This window comes from Sciurus carolinensis, chromosome 4 (genome assembly GCF_902686445.1).
Source record: "Sciurus carolinensis chromosome 4, mSciCar1.2, whole genome shotgun sequence".
In the NCBI taxonomy this organism is placed as follows: domain Eukaryota; kingdom Metazoa; phylum Chordata; class Mammalia; order Rodentia; family Sciuridae; genus Sciurus; species Sciurus carolinensis.
This window is the reverse complement of record NC_062216.1, coordinates 992,114-1,010,788: the sequence shown is the minus strand read 5'-3', so window position 1 is coordinate 1,010,788 and position 18,675 is coordinate 992,114. Positions and strand designations below refer to the sequence as shown.

At 58.3% G+C, this 18,675-nt stretch overlaps 1 protein-coding gene across 2 annotated transcripts in view; it reads right to left on the bottom strand.

Annotated features, from left to right (window-relative positions):
• Positions 1-18,675, bottom strand: part of Dlgap2 (DLG associated protein 2) — a 255,830-nt gene that overhangs the window by 8,047 nt on the left and 229,108 nt on the right. The window contains exons 8-12 of one of the 2 annotated variants that reach the window (XM_047551363.1): positions 15,155-15,501; positions 14,151-14,192; positions 8,606-8,691; positions 7,684-8,099; positions 1,680-1,771 (exon numbers count right to left, since the gene is read on the bottom strand). In XM_047551363.1, coding sequence (XP_047407319.1) covers positions 1,680-1,771; positions 7,684-8,099; positions 8,606-8,691; positions 14,151-14,192; positions 15,155-15,501 — 983 coding nt within the window. The remainder of the gene's footprint in view (positions 1-1,679; positions 1,772-7,683; positions 8,100-8,605; positions 8,692-14,150; positions 14,193-15,154; positions 15,502-18,675) is intronic. The other variant, XM_047551362.1, reaches the window with a different exon arrangement.

The window sequence follows — 18,675 nt, the reverse complement described above, 5'->3', positions numbered from 1 at the left end:
GTGTGAGTCCATAGGGAAGGGGTGTGAGTCCACAGGAAGGGGTGTGAGTCCACAGGAAGGGGTGTGAGTCCACAGGAAGGGGTGTGAGTCCTAGGAAGGGGTGTGAGTCCACAGGAAGGGGTGTGAGTCCACAGGGAAGGGGTGTGAGTCCATAGGGAAGGGGTGTGAGTCCAAAGGGAAGGGGTGTGAGTCCTAGGAAGGGGTGTGAGTCCACAGGAAGGGGTGTGAGTCCACAGGAAGGGGTGTGAGTCCTAGGAAGGGGTGTGAGTCCACAGGAAGGGGTGTGAGTCCACAGGAAGGGGTGTGAGTCCTAGGAAGGGGTGTGAGTCCACAGGAAGGGGTGTGAGTCCACAGGAAGGGATGTGAGTCCACAGGAAGGGGTGTGAGTCCACAGGGAAGAGGTGTGAGTCCACAGGGAAGGGGTGTGAGTCCACAGGGAAGGGATGTGAGTCCTAGGAAGGGGTGTGAGTCCACAGGGAAGGGGTGTGAGTCCACAGGAAGGGGTGTGAGTCCTAGGAAGGGGTGTGAGTCCACAGGAAGGGGTGTGAGTCCACAGGAAGAGGTGTGAGTCCACAGGAAGGGGTGTGAGTCCACAGGGAAGGGGTGTGAGTCCACAGGAAGGGGTGTGAGTCCACAGGGAAGGGGTGTGAGTCCACAGGAAGGGGTGTGAGTCCACAGGGAAGGAGTGTGAGTCCACAGGAAGGGGTGTGAGTCCCCAGAGATGGTGTGTGAGTTCACAGGAAGGGGTGTGAGTCCTAAGAAGGGGTGTGAGTCCACAGGGAAGGGGTGTGAGTCCACAGGAAGGGGTGTGAGTCCTATGAAGGGGTGTGAGTCCACAGGGAAGGAGTGTGAGTCCACAGGAAGGGGTGTGAGTCCCCAGAGATGGTGTGTGAGTTCACAGGAAGGGGTGTGAGTCCTAAGAAGGGGTGTGAGTCCACAGGGAAGGGGTGTGAGTCCACAGGGAAGGGGTGTGAGTCCCCAGGGAAGGAATATTAGTTAGTCCCAGGGTGGAAACGTGAGTCCCCGTGGACGGATCCGAGTCCAGGGATGAGGACGTGGGTCCCCAGGGAAGGAAGGTGAGTCCCCGTGGACAGATCTGAGTCCCAGGGATGAGGACGTGGGTCCCCAGGGAAGGAAGGTGAGTCCCCGTGGACGGATCTGAGTCCCAGGGATGAGGACGTGGGTCCCCAGGGAAGGAACGTGAGTTCCCGTGGACGGATCTGAGTCCCAGGGATGAGGACGTGGGTCCCCAGGGAAGGAAGGTGAGTCCCCGTGGACGGATCCGAGTCCAGGGAGGAGGGCGTGGGTCCCCAGGGAAGGAAGGTGAGTCCCCGTGGACGGATCCGAGTCCAGGGAGGAGGACGTGGGTCCCCAGGGAAGGAACGTGAGTCCCCGTGGACGGATCCGAGTCCAGGGAGGAGGACGTGGGTCCCCAGGGAAGGAACGTGAGTCCCCGTGGATGGATCTGAGTCCCAGGGATGAGGGTGTGTCTTCCCAGGAATGGGGCTGTGGTCCCCAAGGAGGGGGTGGAAGTCCCCATGGATGGGTTGTGGGTCCCCACTGCCAGACAGCGTCCTCTCCTGAAGGCGCCATTCCAGGCACACAGGAGCTTCAGCTGGTGAGGAGACTATGAGGGACGGGCCTCTCTGTGGGCAGACAGGCCCCTGGAGTGCACTCACCATGTTCTGCTGGCAGAGCCAATAGAACTGCTGGAACTTCTGGGACATGAGCAGCTGGGCACTCCCCACTGCACTCCTGATCTTCCCGAGAGCTGTGACAGACAGGACAGGTTCAGGCCCCCACACCCTCAGCTTGGCGCCCTGTCTCCGGACTGTGCCTTCCGCTGGAGACAGAGCTTCGGCAGCGGCTCCCTCCCCAGCATGCAAGAAGATCAAAGACAGCCAGGTGCAGCTGCGAAGCCCCTCTCTTGGGCACTGGGAAAATGGAGTTCAGCAAGGGGGCTGTCTGCGGGGACCCTCATGGTGGGCAAGAGACGGTGCCAGTGCTGCACTGAAGTGAGCCGGAGAAGAGCGTGGGCAGAACGCACTGCACGCACTTCCGAGTCCTATGGGCTCCAGGAGTCCAGTGACCTCGGGGAGGTGTCGGTCCCTGACCTTCAGAAAATCTCCCCATACCTGCCATCTCACTGGCTCTAGCTGGTCTTCAGTGAACCGTGGGCTGTGGTCTCAGGCAGTGCTTTGAGATGCACCCTGATTATGGAGACCCTCAGGAGGTCATGGGAAAGACCTCGGGGACAGAAGACCGGTCACAAGCCACCCACGGCCTCGCTCTTAGGCTCAGGGGCACCTGATGTCCTCTTAAAGGCACCCTACCCATTTGAGTGTTTGGCCAAAGGCAGAAGGTGGGGAGATTCAGCTCCGTCTGCCATCCACGCCTGACCTGCCTGTCTTCAACTGGTGAGCCAAATAGCAAATTCATAAAGCAAACAATCTGCTGTAGCTACACTAGGGATTTACGAATTACAGAAAGACCGGTGTGGTCACTTCCAGACTCTGGGCAAGCGGAAGGCTTGCCCGAGAAGCCTGAGGAAACTCACACCTTCCCCAGCTGCCTGGATCTTCTCGCCACCCCGCCGACCCTGCCCAGACTGGTGGGCACAGCACTGCCCTGGCACCTTTGCAGACCCCAGCTCGCTCAGGCCTCCCAGCCTCCTGGAACCGACGGAGTCCCTTCTCACCCGGACCCTTTGTCTCTGGCACAGGCCGTGGCAGGGCCCGCTCAGAGGTCCTCCACAGAGCTTGCTCATCATGGTTACCTGGCTTTCTGCCCCGGGTACCACCGAGTGGGGTCCTGCCCACCGAGGTGCTGTGGCCTAAGTATCTTACGAGGACTTGGTTTGTACCGTGGGCTCAGTGCGTGGGGTCACCCTTCCGTTCGGGGCTTGTGGAGCTTGTCTGTGGAGGGCCCTCGCCCTGGTGGAGTGGGTGTGTCCAAGTGCTTGGTTTGTCTTCTCATCTGGCTGTGCCTCAGATTCTGTGCTGAGCACCCATGACTACCCTGCGCCGAGTACTTGCAGGGTAGATGCTCTGGGAGAGGCATGTGGGAGAGTCGGGGGCGAGGTGAGAGAGGGCCGGGGGCTCGGGGCGGCGTCTGCTTTGGCGTACGGGCACAGAATTGAGCTCGCCCTGCTGGCCTGGCCAGGCTGGCACCCAGGGAGGACCACTGCTGCTCTTGATAAGCACAACTCTGCTCCTTTTGTCTTCTGAACCTGAGTAATTGGTGGAGGTATTTAAGGGGGCTTGCTATAGTCAAGTCGTCCTGCAGAAGTGGAGAAGAAAGGAACAGATGCACTTGTTTTACCGACTCTGCTTCTTCAAATTGTAATTAAACAGTCAGTTGGGTGTGTAAAATTTGAAGCATGAATCTCTAACTTTCATATTCCTCTTAGGGTGGAATTCTGCTGGAGCACTGATACAAAGCACTTCAATTTATAATCTTCAGCATGACGTGAATAGATGGCAATATCATGGCGCTGATTTAATGTAGTGGAGAGTCATTACTAGAGTGAAAACTGGATGTGGCTAGGGGAGATGAGGAGTGCTGGAGAGAGCAGCTAACGGCGGGCTGGCTAATGGCAGAGCCCTGCTGTTTGGGGGTCGGGAAGGACCGGATCTGTTACCCACAGTGTAAACAGCTTCCTGTGGGGCAGGGAATTTGAAATGAAAGTTCAACTTTTCCTTTTCCACTGTCCTTCCCTAATTTTGCCATCGCTTAGACACGTTTCCTCTCAGGAGCTTTAGGGAAGCACGGATGCTCCCTGGAATGGAGATTTGCAGAGAGACTGAGGCAACCCTCTTTGATGAACAGAGAAATTTGGTTAGCTTATTGACTCTTTTAATCGATTTTCTTGCAATTGCACGTAAATTTGCTATGAAGTACCAGGACAATATTCACACTACTCTTACGTTCCAAAATGTGAGGTGGACTTTTATAGGATCTGCAGCCTCAACGCGACCATTTGTGTTCACAAGCTCTCTTGGTGCCAAAGGGCCTCTGCTCCCAGAAGCCTCTGCCCCTGCGGGACTCCTTGCTTCCTGGTTTCCAGCACATACTTCTTTCCACGGCTGCTTGGTTACTGGGGTGCTTGGGGTCATCTTCAGAGGTACTCACCGTATCAAGGGAAGGGTTTCATCAGCTGGATCCAGGAGTGGACAGGGCCCCAGCTCAGTGCCCACTGGGAATCTGGAAGCAGCACCTGTGCCCCTGAGCAGGAGGCTATCACTGTGCATGTGGCCATCTGCTCTGCTCAGGAGGACCATCTCTGGGCATGGAGCTGGATGGCCTGGCCAGCTGCAGGCAGGGTTCCTCTTCAGCAGGCCTGGCTCACCCTGTGTTGAGTGCCTGCACCCTCCAGTCTCCAGGTTTGTCCGGGTGTGTGTCCACTGCAGCTGGACAGCCCAACCAGGGATGGCTGCCCTTCACCCCAGGAGATGGCCTGGGAGTCTCAACGCCCCTCTGGCATTGGGGCAGCTCGCGTGCTCATGGCCCCTGGTGGTCTGAGGCACCTCTGGTGGTGAGTGGCAGGGTCCTCTCAGGTTGTCCATGGCTCTTAGCATCTGGCGGGGTGGGCGTGTGGGGTATTAGCCCTTGGGGGAGCTGTTTAGGATGAGGGCCTCAGAAACACTCTTCAGGGCTGTTGCATGCTCCTCAAGACCCCTGCCAGCAGTGGATCCCAGCGCATGAGTCGAATGTGACCCTGGTGAGTTGGCAAGACACCATCGGAAGGCACCTTGACTTCTGGTCTCACCTGATGCCATTTCCTGTTGGGTACTGAAATAATCAGTCCAAAATCCCTGACTCTGGTCTCCAATGCTCATGTCTCCTGAGTGCTTCTTTTCCTGGGTAGTGACAACAGTCCTGGGTCATAGGACTTATTAGGCACAGAGAACTGGATGAATCTAGATTCCTTCAATCAGTTCAGTGAACTGTGATTATAAAATTATAGTTTGGGTGAAAATTATTTCATGCAATGGAACTTTCAATATTCAGAGCTCAGACTTTTGGTTTAATAAGCCATTTAACTTAATCTTTATTTTTTAAAGTGCTGAGACCAATGACTGGCTATCTGTTGCTAAAATTGGGACTAGAATTTGAGGTTGTCTTACCTTCTAAACACTATTAGGGAAATATCTGAACTCGATTAATGCCATGCCAGCTTTATGTGCTGAGCTTGCAGGCGAGAGATGTGATGAGCTCCTCTCCGCTTGGCCGGCAGGAAGAGGAAGACCTTCAACATCAAGGAGAGCAAAGTCCCAGCACTCCCTGCTCTCCGAGCCCTGGGCTCACAAGCAGCATGGCCATACTTCACAGTTGGACGGCAGTGGGACAAAACCACAGAATGAAGATCGCTGAGCTGACATCCACAGAAGGAGGCTGCGTAGGACACTCGGGCCCCATGCTCCCCAGGATCTGGAAGAGGTGGCTCCACAAGGTGCGAGGAGCGTGTCTGCCTCTGGCTTGGCCTGCTCCTCACTCGCAGTGTGCCCTGTGCCAGGCTCTGTGCCAGGCCACTAGAGAGAGAGTGTACCCGCCACCGTCACAGCAGAGGCCTGTCCAGTGCTTTGGAACCTCCCCCGCCCAGCGAACAGAGCACCATGGAGCCACATGGGGCTCTGCGAGGGCACCTAGCCAGCCTCTGTCAGTGGTTGCGAAGGGCCTTATTTGAGCAGCAGACAACAGGTCCCAGCCCCTGGGTCTGTGCCTCTGTCTATTTTTGGATCTCCCTTTCTGTTGCCCCTCGCCCTGCTTGACCAAACCCTGCAGTCCTTCAGGGTGCAGCACAGAGCCACCTACTTCAGAAAGCCACCTGGACATTCCCCCACGTGAAAGCATCTCAGATCTCTGAGCTTTAAGCACTTGGTCTGCACTTTTTGATTACACTGATATTTTACACTTCCTGCAAACAGTTTCTCCAGCTCTCCTTTCTCCCATGCTTAGGTTCTGGGTTGGGTCTCCCTCCAGGTCAGATTCTCTGCTGCATCCTGCTCATTTTGTATCATTTTTGCCCTTGAAGAGTGACTTGCTCACAGCAAGCATTCCATAAGTGCTTGTTGAGTGTACACATCAGCGAGAGAGCCCAGAAGATGTTAAACCATTAAAAACACACTTGGGGAAATAAGCCGCAGGCAGCACTCAGTCAGCACGGTGCCTGCTGGAGAGGCACGTCCGGTGCCTGGTGGTCGCAGGCGAAGCTCACACACTTCATTCCCGGATGATGGATCTCCTGCTGACTTGGGTCCTGTGCAGGCCAAGTCAGCTCTGCAGATGGAGGTTTCATGGCATATCTCAGAGCATCTTCTTGTGCGCCCCGTCTGCCTCAGTGCAGAAGAAACCCTCCTGCCAGGTCTTTGGTTCTTACTTCGAGAAAGAACTTGTGTCTGACTTTTGCCTCCCCATTTCCTATGGCCCAGGCCGGGGGACCCAAGTGTGCGTTCCACCAGTCCAGGGACTCTCTGGACCACAGATGGGTGTTGCAGACGGGTGGCTCCAAAGGAAGCCATGACCAGGGACGGGGTCTGTGTGTTCTGAAGCACAGAGGAAGGTGGCACATGGGAGCCCTGGAGTGGGGAGGCGTCCCAGGGGAAGTCCGCCAGAGCAGCATGGCCCTGAGCCAGATGCTCCACTCAAGTCCGAGCTCAGCTCCGAGCTTATGTGCATCTGGGGTGAGGCTTCGAATGACATCTGCCCATCTCTGGGGCAGGAACATCAGAGCGCCGGGTGAGCACCTGGTGTGCAGTAAATCCTCAGTAAATCCTGCTACAGTGGGGTCTTTTTAAAAAAAGGTATCTTTTAAAACAATTGTGACCCCCAGGAAGGCATCAAAATGAGAAGACACAGTAAGTATAGGGAAGATCCACCCCGCCAGTGCCTCTCTGTTATCTGCAAACGCCCAAAGTCCGATGTTTGCATGTTCACAGGGAGAGCAGAACGTTTTGAATGTATGCCCAGAGGTGTCGGTTCAAATGATGTCAGAATAAAATGTCATAGACGATACGGGGCTGAGGCCTGACAGACACTGTCTCCTGAGTCAGCCAGCCCACCTCTCCTCCCCTCTCCCACCTCCCCTTCCCCCAGCCACTCTGAGTCTGGGTTGGTTTCTTTGAGTGAAGGGGAGGCGGGTGGGGAGTGAGTGGGGAGTCAGGTGCTATCTCTCTAGAGGAAGCAGAGGCCTGGGTGAGCACAGAGGGTGTGGGATGGGTCTGCACTGGAGACCTGTGGCGGGGGCATCAGAGTCCCCGCCACCCAGGGGCGAGGGCCCTGTGGGGCTAACGGCGCATCCTTTCCACATCCACTGCTTTCCTCTGACACAGAAAGCCAAGGCAGGCTCTTAAAACACGGGTCAGATAGTCGGCGCCGCGGGCGAGTGACTCCCGAGCTGGAGAGCGCTGGGACGCAGAAGAGAGGCCGCACTCTGAGACGCCCGGCACCACCCCTCAGGTCCAAGCCATCCAGCAGAAAGCGCCCCTCGCACACGCGGCCAGAGGACAGCCCGCTGCGCCCGCTGGCCCCGCTTTCCGGGCGCTACCCCAGGTCTTGGAACGGGTCTTGGAATGAGCAGGCGTGGGGAGCATACTGTCTCCACCACCCGCTGTGAGCGGCCCTGCCCTCCTGCTGCCCCGCGCAGCCGAGGCCGAGGCCGCGGTGCCGGGTCTGAGCACTTACTGTCTTCAGCCAGGTCGTTCTCCTCCGCCTCTCCCTCCATCTCCTTGCACCAGCCTTCCATCCTCTTCGTCTCCGTGTGGAGCAGTTTCAAAAACCAGGAGCCGTCCCTGCGGCATGGAGACACCCTCCCGGTGTCCGCAGCCTCCAGGGAGGGCTCCAGCCAGGGGTCCGGCGGGGGCAGGCTGGAGGTGTCCACCTGGGTCCGGTAGTCCTCTCTGTAGCTGAAGAGGCCCTGCGTCCGCACAGTCCGCACAGCCCCGTACTGCGTGGGGGTGCTGGGCTCCGAGTGCCGCTGGAAGGAGGAGCCGAACTGGAGGCCCTTGTCCTCCATGGTGATGTGTCCCGGGAAGCCCTCCAGCTCCAAGTCGGCCTGGACGGCAGCCGTGACGCTGTTAGAGCGCTTGAAGCGCCCGTGCCTGGACAGGAGAGGAGGACAGATGACAGCCTTCCCGAGACACGGGAGGCCGCTCCCAGCCTCAGCAGCACCCAGGGCACCTGGCGCCTGCCCACCCACCGCAGTTCCCTCTCTGGCAGAGCCCTGGGTGCTGCAGGTGGCCCAATGCTAGCACGCACCCACCCGCCACATCCAGGGGCACGCACGGGGATTTGGACGATGGACAGAATGAGGGTGGGGCCTCTGGTGGCTGCCCTCCCCCCAGAAGCATGCGACCGTGACTTCCCGGTGACAGGCCAGTGGCCCCGCTCTCCGCGTGGAGAGGAGAGAAGCAGGTGCTGCGCCTCAGCCCCTCTCCTCTCGTGGGTGCCTGTTCCCTGCCTGCTGAGGACCAAGACTCAGCGCAGGCTAACTCAGCATTCCGCGAGGTAAGTGGAGGGCCCTGTCTGCGGCGGGTGCTGCAGAGGGTGGTGGGGCGCGGTGGGGTGCGGCGGGGCGGGACACCCTCATCCCGGAGGGCCGAGTTACCGCTTCTCGTCTTCTACTTGCACGCCAACAGAGTGGTACTCCCGCAGGCCGCGGCTCTCCGTGTCCGAGTCCGTAGCCGTTTCCACCTGATCCAACATAGAACATCCGTGTTAGGACTGAACAGGGACCTGTGCCAGAAGGGGTTTGTTGTTCTTTTGCTGTAATTAATTATGCATTGGTTTGATTAATGCAGAGATGCCCTTGACCCAGTGAGGCCACAGAGGGGGAAATGCATTCGCGGTGGTGTGATCATGTTGCTACTGCGTTCCATTGGATTTTACAGAACTACGTGAACTCAGGTCTTTTAAATGCACTTCAGCCTTTCAAATTTATGCAAATAAAATTGCTTCATTCAGCTTAGGAAAAAACCAGATTTTGTCAGACTGCATTGTTACAGACTTAAAAGCTCTTATCACACCCTACACTGAAGAAAGTCAGTACAGCATGAACCAAGCAGAGCTAACAACAGCAATAAGCATTTAGTCGGATTATACTGATGGCTGCATCCACATAGAGACACGAGACCGAAGCGTCTGTTGGAAACACGAGACGAGCTCTCTCTCATCTGCACCTGCACGCGACTGTCTTTCACTGACTGCTAGGACTACCGGCAGCAACTCAGCTCCCAAGGGAAGTCTGCTTTTTCTGAGAATCCTAATGGTGGCCTTGCCCCAAGGACCCCAAGCCCACAGGGATTTAAGTGGCCCTCACGTCAAGGTTTCTCATGAGGATATTCTAGCAGACATCTTTCTAAATACCAGTCACAGACTCTCAGCACACGAAGTGTGTGAAACCAAGACTAGTCAGGTCGTAAGGGCTCTCCAGCGCTGAGCAGGAGCCTCACCTTCCCTGACTCCTGAGAACTCTCCCCTGGGGTCCCAAGGGCGTCTGACCCCTGACTGAAATGTCCATGACTACGTCTTAAAAAGCAAGAGAAGGTGTAAAGCGTCAGTCCAGGCTGACACGGAGCAGCAGAGGAGGAAATCCCGCCACTGGGACTGTGCTCGGCGAGCCTGTGGGAACAGCCTGGTGAGCTGTCAGGAAGCCGAGGAGGGCTCGGCATCTGTGGGTGCGTCTGGGCCCAGGATCGGCTCAGGGTCCTAAGCACTGTGACACATCACCCGCATGATGACCCTGTGCTCCAGTGTGGACTGGTCGGGGAACCCGAGGAGGAAGGGGTAACTTGCCTGGGTGCCAGCTTACTGGGGCAGTGCCAGGGTTCTCCTGGGCCTCTTCCTCTCTCTGAACCCCCAGCTGCTGGTTTTCCTGAGCAGAGGGACGTTTCAGAGCTCCTCCTGCTTCTTACTGGCATATTTCTAGACATGCGCCAAAGCCGTACCTAATTTATTGTTCTTGACCACTGGAAGAGGAAATGCTGACTACAGAAAGAACGTTCTGGAAGGAGAATTCCAACCTTCTTGTTAGGACATACCCTTCATGCTTCTGGTTCTAAGTGGGTCACAGCTTCATTAAATTCTTCCTTCCTGGACATGGAGGTTTTGAGGCTTTATAAAACAAGATCATGATAGAATCATCGAATTTCAAGTTGTGTGTCAGGACGTGGAGCAGCCTTCCTTCTAACCGCTCATTGTTCCATCTTCTAAATGTAACCTGATTCATTTGGTCCCTCTCAGTGAAAGGCACTGGCTATTTCTGGTGTTTTGTCACATTGATGCTACTGCTTCAAAGACACTCGTGTACTGTGGGCCCGTGCAGACCCCGTGAACATGTGAGAGTCGTCCGTGCTTGTGGCGTCGGGTGATTGCCTTTAGTAGTTTTGGTAGATATGGCCAAATTTGACAGCTGAGTGTTGTGGAATGAAGGCATAGAGAGATTTTGTAATAAAAGAGCCCACAATTGTATTGGATAAATGCTGAGGTTACTTGCCTACATGAATCTACTCCTAGGATTGTAGCCTAAGGAAATTGGTCTTAAATTCTGACCTAAGCGTGAGGTCTTCATCGTCATTTATAAGGGGAAGTATGGGAGCATGGGCTGGTGGGCAGGAGGCAGTAATGCAGAGTGAGGGATGAGGTATCAGGGCACGGAAGGCCTGCCAGGCGTGCGGGGCACACAGCTCAGCAGGTGCTTGGGCAGTGGAGGCACGACAGGCAGGAACACAGAACACGCGTGCTCGGACACCACACCACACCCAGTGCCTTCCCTTTCCTGGGACTGCGAGTTCTGTTGTTTCATAGTGAGTTGGGGAGAGGCGGCTTTTGGAACTGGCTGGGGTCTGCGGAAGGTTGGCTGGGTGGGGGTGGAAATGGCTCTTGAGTTCGACTGCGTCTTTGCCTCTTGTCTGGAGACAAGGCAGATCCTACACCTCGTGGGACAGACGTGAAATGCAGGTGAAGCTCGGTCAGGGAGGTCTGTCTGCACCATGGTGTCCCTTGTTCTTTCACGTTGACTTTTAGTACTGGCAGGAGAGTCACATGGACATTGGGCAACAGCAGCGCCTAGCTGATGGTTGAGGAAGAGCGAGCCCGGATGCCAGGGCTGTGGTGGGCGGGGTGGATGTGGCAGGAGCTGGACTCCTGTCAACCTCAGGGGTCCTGGAGAAGGAGCCTCCTGCCAGGCAGAGCAAGTGAAGGTTGGCACGGAGGAAGGAAGCCGTTTGCCTGGTGGAGAGGGAGCCCCAGGTCTTTCCTCGGAATGCCGGCTGGCCAGACGTGTGGATGGATTCCGAGGTCTGAAAGACCCCGAGGAGGAGAATGCTCTGGGAACCATGAAGCAGGACACCCTCTGCAAGTGGATTCCATGCCAGAGGGTCCCGACCCCTGGGAAGGACAGGCAGATGGACAAGCAGCTGCACAGCGCCTGGTGGTGCCTGCACAGAGGAACTCCCAGGACAGCCCAGCACGCTCTCGCTCAGCTGAGCCGGAGCCGTGAGGGAGGGGCAGGAAGTGCACTTGTGCCACCATGGTTTAAGAATGAGGAGTTTGGTGTGGCCTCTGTGTGCCCATGAGCCCACGTATGTGTGTGCATGAGAACATGGTGTGCATGCTCCCATGCATACATGGGACATGTGTGTAGGTGAACACACATGCACAGGTACATGGGTGCATGTGTGCATGTGTACATGTGTGTGCATGCATCTGCCCTTGGGTGCATCCATGTATATGTGTCTAAGTGCACACATGTATGTGGACATGTGTGCACATGCACTCATGCATGTCCATGTAGATGTGTGTGTGTGTGTACGTGTGTGTGCACACTTGGGGTGATGATGGTGAGGAGCAGTTGCCCTGTTGCACCGTGTGCAGGTGCCAGGCTTGTGGCCACGTCAAGGCCAGTCTGCTCAGTCTGAGCCTCAGCTTTCTGTGTGGACCCAGGAGATGAACCCAGTGGCGGCTGGAGCCACTCACCGGAGCTCTGAGCTCGTCTGCTCTCCAGCCAGCCTTCCGGCTCTACCCTTGAAGCCGTCCACCTAGCAGGGCAGTGTGTTGCTTTGTGTTGCTTTGATGGTAGCTCGTTCCTTTCCCTGGAGGACTGATGGTAAGTCCAACATTTTAACGTGACTTTCCAGTCCTTGCCCCAGGTGCCTGGGCTCCAGCACAAGCAGCTACTGAGTGGGTTGCAGGGCATGGGGACACAGGACACAGGGAGGGTGAGGTGGTGGGGACCAGCGTCCTCCACCTCACGGGCACTCGGCCTGGATGGTCGCAGGGTGGCTCCAGTCTGTGGGGTGTGTGTCATGGAAGTCATGGAAGGATTTCTGTGCAGTGAACCAGGTGCTTCTACCAGTGCAGTCTGGGAGCAGCTTCACAAATACCTGTCCACACATGGAAGTGCAAACCTCTGTGACACAGACACACCTGGACCAACGGACAACGCAGGGCAAAGGGACAGGGATGTGGTCCCACAGCAAGGAAGGAAAGGGGGGGCCGTCCGAGCCTGGGTTCCAGGTCAGGTCATGGCTCAGGACAACGGGAGCCCTGCTCCTCACTGGGCCTGGCCTGTGCGCTGCAGATTTCTGCTGCCCTTCCCAGGGTGCCCGGCCTAGTGGTCTTTGCACGTCCCCAAGGCGGGCTCGTGTATGGCATTGGCTAGCTGAATGATGGGGACTTTCAGTTCATGTCTGATCTGAACCGGGCAGGGAGGGGGACAGGGCTGAGTGGGAGCTGGCTGGACGTCACGACCAGTGTGTCGCTGAGCGTGTGAGCCCACAGATGGCACACTCCGCACCAGAGCATTTGTGAAGTGCAAATTATGTGCTCAGACAAACCGCCCAGGTGAGCCCAGCCCTGGGAGGCCAGCCCCTTTGCTGTAGGCTCAGGACGAGCAGCCCTGCTCAGGGCTCCAGAGCAGGGCAGCTGGTTGTCCCCCAGGGTGGGAGTGGCCCAGGGCCGTCGTGCAATCTCCAGTCTCTTTGGGAAGCAAAGCGGCCTGAGGCCTAGGGCACGCCACCTCCTGGGCTGTCATGACATGGCCCTTGTGGCTGTGCACCTCAGGCAAGTCACTTATACTCCTGATCCCGTTCCCCGTCCATAGACTGGGCATGACCATGCCTGGAACACAGGGTCACCGTGAAGGTTGAGGGGCACGTGCCGGAGAGTGGGGATGGCCAGGCAGTGCCGCAGTCCTTCGTCCCTTAGTGCCGGTCGGTCTCTGCAGACCCCTCTAACCTGCCTACACGGACCCTGTGCTCCGCGTCTCCATGCTGGCTCTGAGCGGCTCCTGGCCTCCTTGCTCTTTAACTCTGGGCTGACTTCTGGGTCCGAGTCCCTGTGTCTTTGGCCACACTTTCTTTCCTTCGGCCTTCCAGGGGACTTCCCTTTGCAGTTGCTGGGTTAGGAGCTCATGACGTCCAGCCTGTCCTGCACTCACACTGCTGCCCACACGCACCGTCCGCTACTCGCCATCCACACGCCCCTCCACTCACCTGTCCAGCATTCACCGAGTGCTCACTATGCTCCAGGCACCGTGCTGGGTGCGGGGGGATCAAGAGGAGAAGCAAGGACACGGCCTTTGCTGACCCTGGTTGGGAGGCTGCAGGGCGGGGCCGTGGACTGCGCCACGGAGGGGAAGCAGCAGGAGGGCAGACGCTGCGCGTGGCAGCGGGCCAGGGCCTCGTGCGGCAGGCTGGTGGCACGTCCCCTAACTTGATGGGCCTCTGAGGTCACGTCCTCATTTCCCAATGGGGCTCTTGACACTGCGCATTCAGGAGCGGACACTGCCTCCTGGCCATGGCAGTGGGCACGCTGGAGGACACTGGGTGAGAACCAGAAAGCGCCCACGTGCCGTCCCCCAGCTGATCTGGGAGCCTCAAGTGTCTATGGCGAATGAGCCCAGCGTGGGAGAGGTGGCAACAGCACCCTGTCCACCCTCCCGGGCAGGTGCCAGGCCCCGCTGCTGGGCTGGGGCCCGTGCCTCCTCTCTCACAGGCCGGCTCACGTCTCTGAGGACACGGACAGGTGGAGCACCCAGCATGGAGCCTGGCACATAGGGCCAGGACAGAGGAACAAGAGCAGTCGTATGGAGGTCCAGAGAAGGAGGTGAGAACAGTCATGCGTGCTGGGCGTTGGAGATGCTTGGTACTTACATCTGACCTTGGGTATGGCTGATGTTCTGGGAATTCAGAATCCTAAACAAAACAACGAAGCCACAGTGTGGAGACCTGGCTCAGGACCGAGGCCAGTGGGCCAGTGCCCCCTGCGCTCTGCCTGTCCCCACCAGGCCTGGCACGCCGGCACAATGCACGGCAGGCCTTCGCTCCCGGCTCTGCACACCTCCCCAGGACAGGGTGCAGGGCCATCAGCTCCTGGTTCTCACAACCCACGGAACACGAGCTGAACAGAGGAGCAGAAGGGAGCAGGACATGGCCAGCAATCCTGCTTGACCACGTCCACGGGGCCCTGAGGGATATCAGCAGGACAGTGAGGAATCCATGTCCCTGACCCTGGGACCAAGTGCCCGGCACTGCCCTGCCACAGGCTGGACCAGGCAAGGCCAGCAGCACCAGCCCACCCTTGACTCAGCGGGGACACACCGTGGGTTGGGATCTGCATCTTGGGCAGGAGCCTGGGGCGCAGAGCACGGTGGGTGGCCCTGCGAGGTGCCATGGGTGCAGCTCTGTGACCACAGCCCTGAGGTGCTGCCGCGGGTGCAGATCTGTGGCCACCGCCCTGAGGTACTGCCCGTGGGAGCACCAGGTCACACCTGCCCTGCGGTGGCCCCAGAGCTGCGCCCAGAGGGCTCCCAGTGCCCTTCGGGAACTGAACAGCTTTGGAAAGACTGGACTTCAGCAGGAAACCACCCTGCTCACACATCAGAATGCCCTCCTCTTGGCACTGTCCACCCATTCACTGACCCCAGAAATCGCATCCCGGGGCCCTGGCTGGCGGGCAGTGTGAGCAGGCTCTCTGGGTCTGCCCTGGGGCCCGGCTCTGCTGCTGCCCGCCCGGTCACTCCACCCGAAGGCTGGCAGCGGGAGGGCAGCTGGGCTCCGGCCCGCACGGCCGGCTGCGGGTCGCGTGAGTGCCAGGACCAGGCGTGGGTCCCTGCTTCACCTATTCTGGGCACGGCACGGGCTGGGCGGGGGGCTACCTGGACCCCGATGGAGGAGCAGCGGCTCTTGAGCAGCTCCTCGGCCTTAGACACCAGGACGGCCTTGTCACTCGTCCGCACCGAACTGCCCTGGCCGTCGGCATGGCGCTGGGCTGCGGCCGCTTCCAGGGCGAGGCTCATGGCCTTGTTGCTGTCCAAACTGTCCGTGGAGTTGTAGAGGCTGGGGCCGTCCTGGGGCCATGGCGACATCCGCTGGGCGCGGCTGTCCTGGTAGGCGTCCTGGGTGGACTCGGTGCTGCTCTGGGCTGTCACCGAGATCAGAGGCTTGGAGGTGGTCCGCGGAGGCACCGGAGGGGGCGTCTTCTTGTAATTCGTGTAGGAGACAGCTGTGGGAGGAAGAGCCCGGTCAGTGGCACACACGCCCTCCGCCGCTGCTCTGCAGCTTCAGCGCGCTCAGCCCGCGAACCCCAGCCTGCCTGTTTCCGGACCCTGGAAGCAATGCCAAATATGGGCACAGCACTCCATGCTGCGGGCGGTCTGCACAGTGGATTTGTAAAGAGAAAGACTGCAAAACTTCCCCAGGCTAGCAACAGAGACAAGGCCAAGCCCGTGCGCCTGCAGGTCAGAGGGCACCCATCAGCTCCACGGAGCCAGAGCTGAGTCAGAGAAGCTGGCGGGGCCCCGGGCCACGCGCAGGCAGAGGTGGACCACACAGGTAAGGAGAGCTGTGCATGAGGAAAGGTCAGTACAGATGTTAGTCGTGGCCATTGTCCAGCAAGGTCCTTGTACTGTCCTCTCTCTCACTTGTCTTCCCTAAGAACCTCTGAGTGAACAGCTGCTGCATTCAGCATCAGCAGATGACGGACGTCTGTGGGCACCAACCACAAGAGCCACTGAGAGGCAGGGGCAGGGCAGCTACATCTACCCTGGGTGGAGGCCAGCTTCCCGGCCGCCTCTCCCCCTGACGGCCTCACGTGCCACAGGCACAGGCTGCACAGCCTGCCAGTGGAGACGTCATGACTGCTTTTGGAGCTGGAAACTGCATCAGACCTCAGCTCTGCAACCTGCTCTCCAGGGCCAGTGCTGCCCAGGGTCACAGCGGGACGGGCCCTGACGCCCTTTAGTGTCTGCTGCTTCGCCAGTTTTCTGTATCTGCAAAGGAAGAACTGCTGAAGTGCTTCTCCTCCGCCAGGCACAGTGCCAGGCAAGGGCTGCTGCCCGGTCCAGTGGCAGGACATGCATGTGGGCGCCTTCTAGAACATTCTTCTGCACCTCTCAGAGGTCAGAATGAGCAACAAGCTTCTTCAAGAACTTTGAGAAGGAGCCTGGGGAGCACGTGGCCATGCATGGGAACCTCTCGCCCTGGGCGCTGGAGGATCCAACTCACCTTCCTCTCCTCTCGGGTCTCCAGGGACTCTAATGTGTGTGTGAGGGCTGGCCTAAGGAGGAGAATTTCAAGTGTTTCCTGACCCACACTGACAGCCCAACAAGAGGAGTCTATCGTAGCAGCATGACTTGCACTCTAAGGCATGAAAGTTGCATATTAAGATTTATGAAGTGGACATTTTTAAAAGAACACATTGGGAAGTCAGGAGAGGAACAGTTGCAGAGGGCCGAGGCTGTCCACAGATCAGAGTCTGCGCCTCGTCTACACTGGGGACTGTCAAAGGCTCCCCACACCAGAAAGACGTTTTCCTAACGTGAATCACCCTTCAAGGATGCTCTTGGGTTGACAACGTCGAGGCCACGAGGAAGCAGCCCTGGAACCTTCTGATGTGGCTAAGCCACGAGGGGGACTGGACAGTGAGGTAGCCCCAGGGGGTGTGGGGTGGGCTCCCCGAGGTGGGCTCCAAGAATCCTCTGTGCCCTCAGGCCAGGCCACTGGAGGCTCTGGAAACAACTCCAGTCTGTCTCAGGCCCCCAGAAACCTGTGGGCGGAAGGCATGCACAGCCCGGGTGCTGGGGCTCGGAGGGGCTTGGGCTCCGCAGAGAAGGAAGTGCTGAGGAGCAGGTGAGCCACAGGGCTGGCTCCTGAGGTCAGGGCTCCTGGGAAGAGGCCCCTGGGAGCCCTGCGGCCTGAACACTGGTGCCTATCTGGGTCCTGACTGGAACCGAGCTGGTGCCGAGGGAGGGTGGCAGTGTTCCCCCTGGGGCTGTGCTGGGGCCCACGTGGGCTCACAGGGTGTCCATGAGCTGACTAGAGAGGCCAGGCCAGAGACGAGGTCAGCTGACCTTGTCCCAGGGCTAGAGGCACACGTAAGTGCGCTCAGCCCGCGTGCTGACCCCCGTGGTGTCTCCGGCTCTGATGCTTCTCTCCTGTGAACCCGAGAGGGTTCAGGCACAGCGGAGAGGCACAGGACACTGGGCCGCAGCCCTGCGTCTAGCTCTGATGCACGAGCCACGTCTCCACGGCACTCGGGGCGCGCCGCCGGTGAGTGCTGGGCTCTCTGTTGGACACTTTTGCCATGAGGACCAGAGCTGCTCGGTGGGGCCCTGTCCACTCCCTGGGACACTTGGTGAAGTCTGGGGTGGAGGCCAGGGCTGCTGCAGTCACGGGCCGGCCCCCATGACAAGGCTCTCGCTGCCCTAGTCCTCCTCAGTGCTGAGGCTGTGAGCCCACGCGGTAGACTGCTGTCACTCAGGGCGGGGTGCTCCAGGGCGGGGGAGGGAGCAGGCTGCCCGGCAGATCTCGGCCGTCCGTCTGCGGACTCCCTCCTCCTAATCAGGAATGCCATTCGCTTGGTGAGAGCAATCATCTCGCCTCCACAGGATGGGCCATTTGAACCTGCCTTTTACTAAGTTTGTTTGTTTGCCTTGCAGTACTCGGGATTTAACCTAGGGTGCCATACCCCTGAGCCACATCCCCGGCCTTTCTATTTTTAATTTTGAGACTAGGTCTTGCTAAGTTGCTGAGGGTCTTGCTAGGTTGCTGAGGCCAGCCTTGAACCTGTGATCCTCCTGCCTCAGCCTCCTGCATTGCTGGGACTAGAATCGTGTGTCGATACACCAAGCCTACAATTTTCTTAAGAGTTCTGGAGTATTGATCCACCAGGGACATGAGAGCTGCGAGAACGCCTGCACAGGAGAGATGAATGAGAGCGAGTGCCGGGGCCCTTTTCTCCTGGCTCCTGAGCAGGAGGGGAGTCTGCACCTCTCTCCACACGTCTGGTTGCACTGACCCAGCAGAGTGTGCAGGACTGGACAGCACTCTCGGCTATACTCAGATCCCATAGCCCGTCCTGCTCTCAAGCAGGAAACGTGATTTGGAAGAAGTCCCACATTGCAGCAGCAGCCATGGTGGCAATGGGAAGCCACAGAGACCAAGCACAGGTTGAGGACTCAGCCCGTCCCAGTGTGGCTCAGCGTGAGCTCGGAGCTACTGACAAATGCCAGGACAGAGGCGTTTCCCTGGGTGGGTGCTTGTCCTGCCGAGAACACCACAAGGCCAGGCGAGTCAGGGGCAGAGAAGTTCCTTTCCTCTTGGACACCTCGAGGTCAGCGCAGTAGCTTTGTGCCATCCAGGAGAAGGTAATTACGTGCTGAAGGTGGAAGCAGCCCTG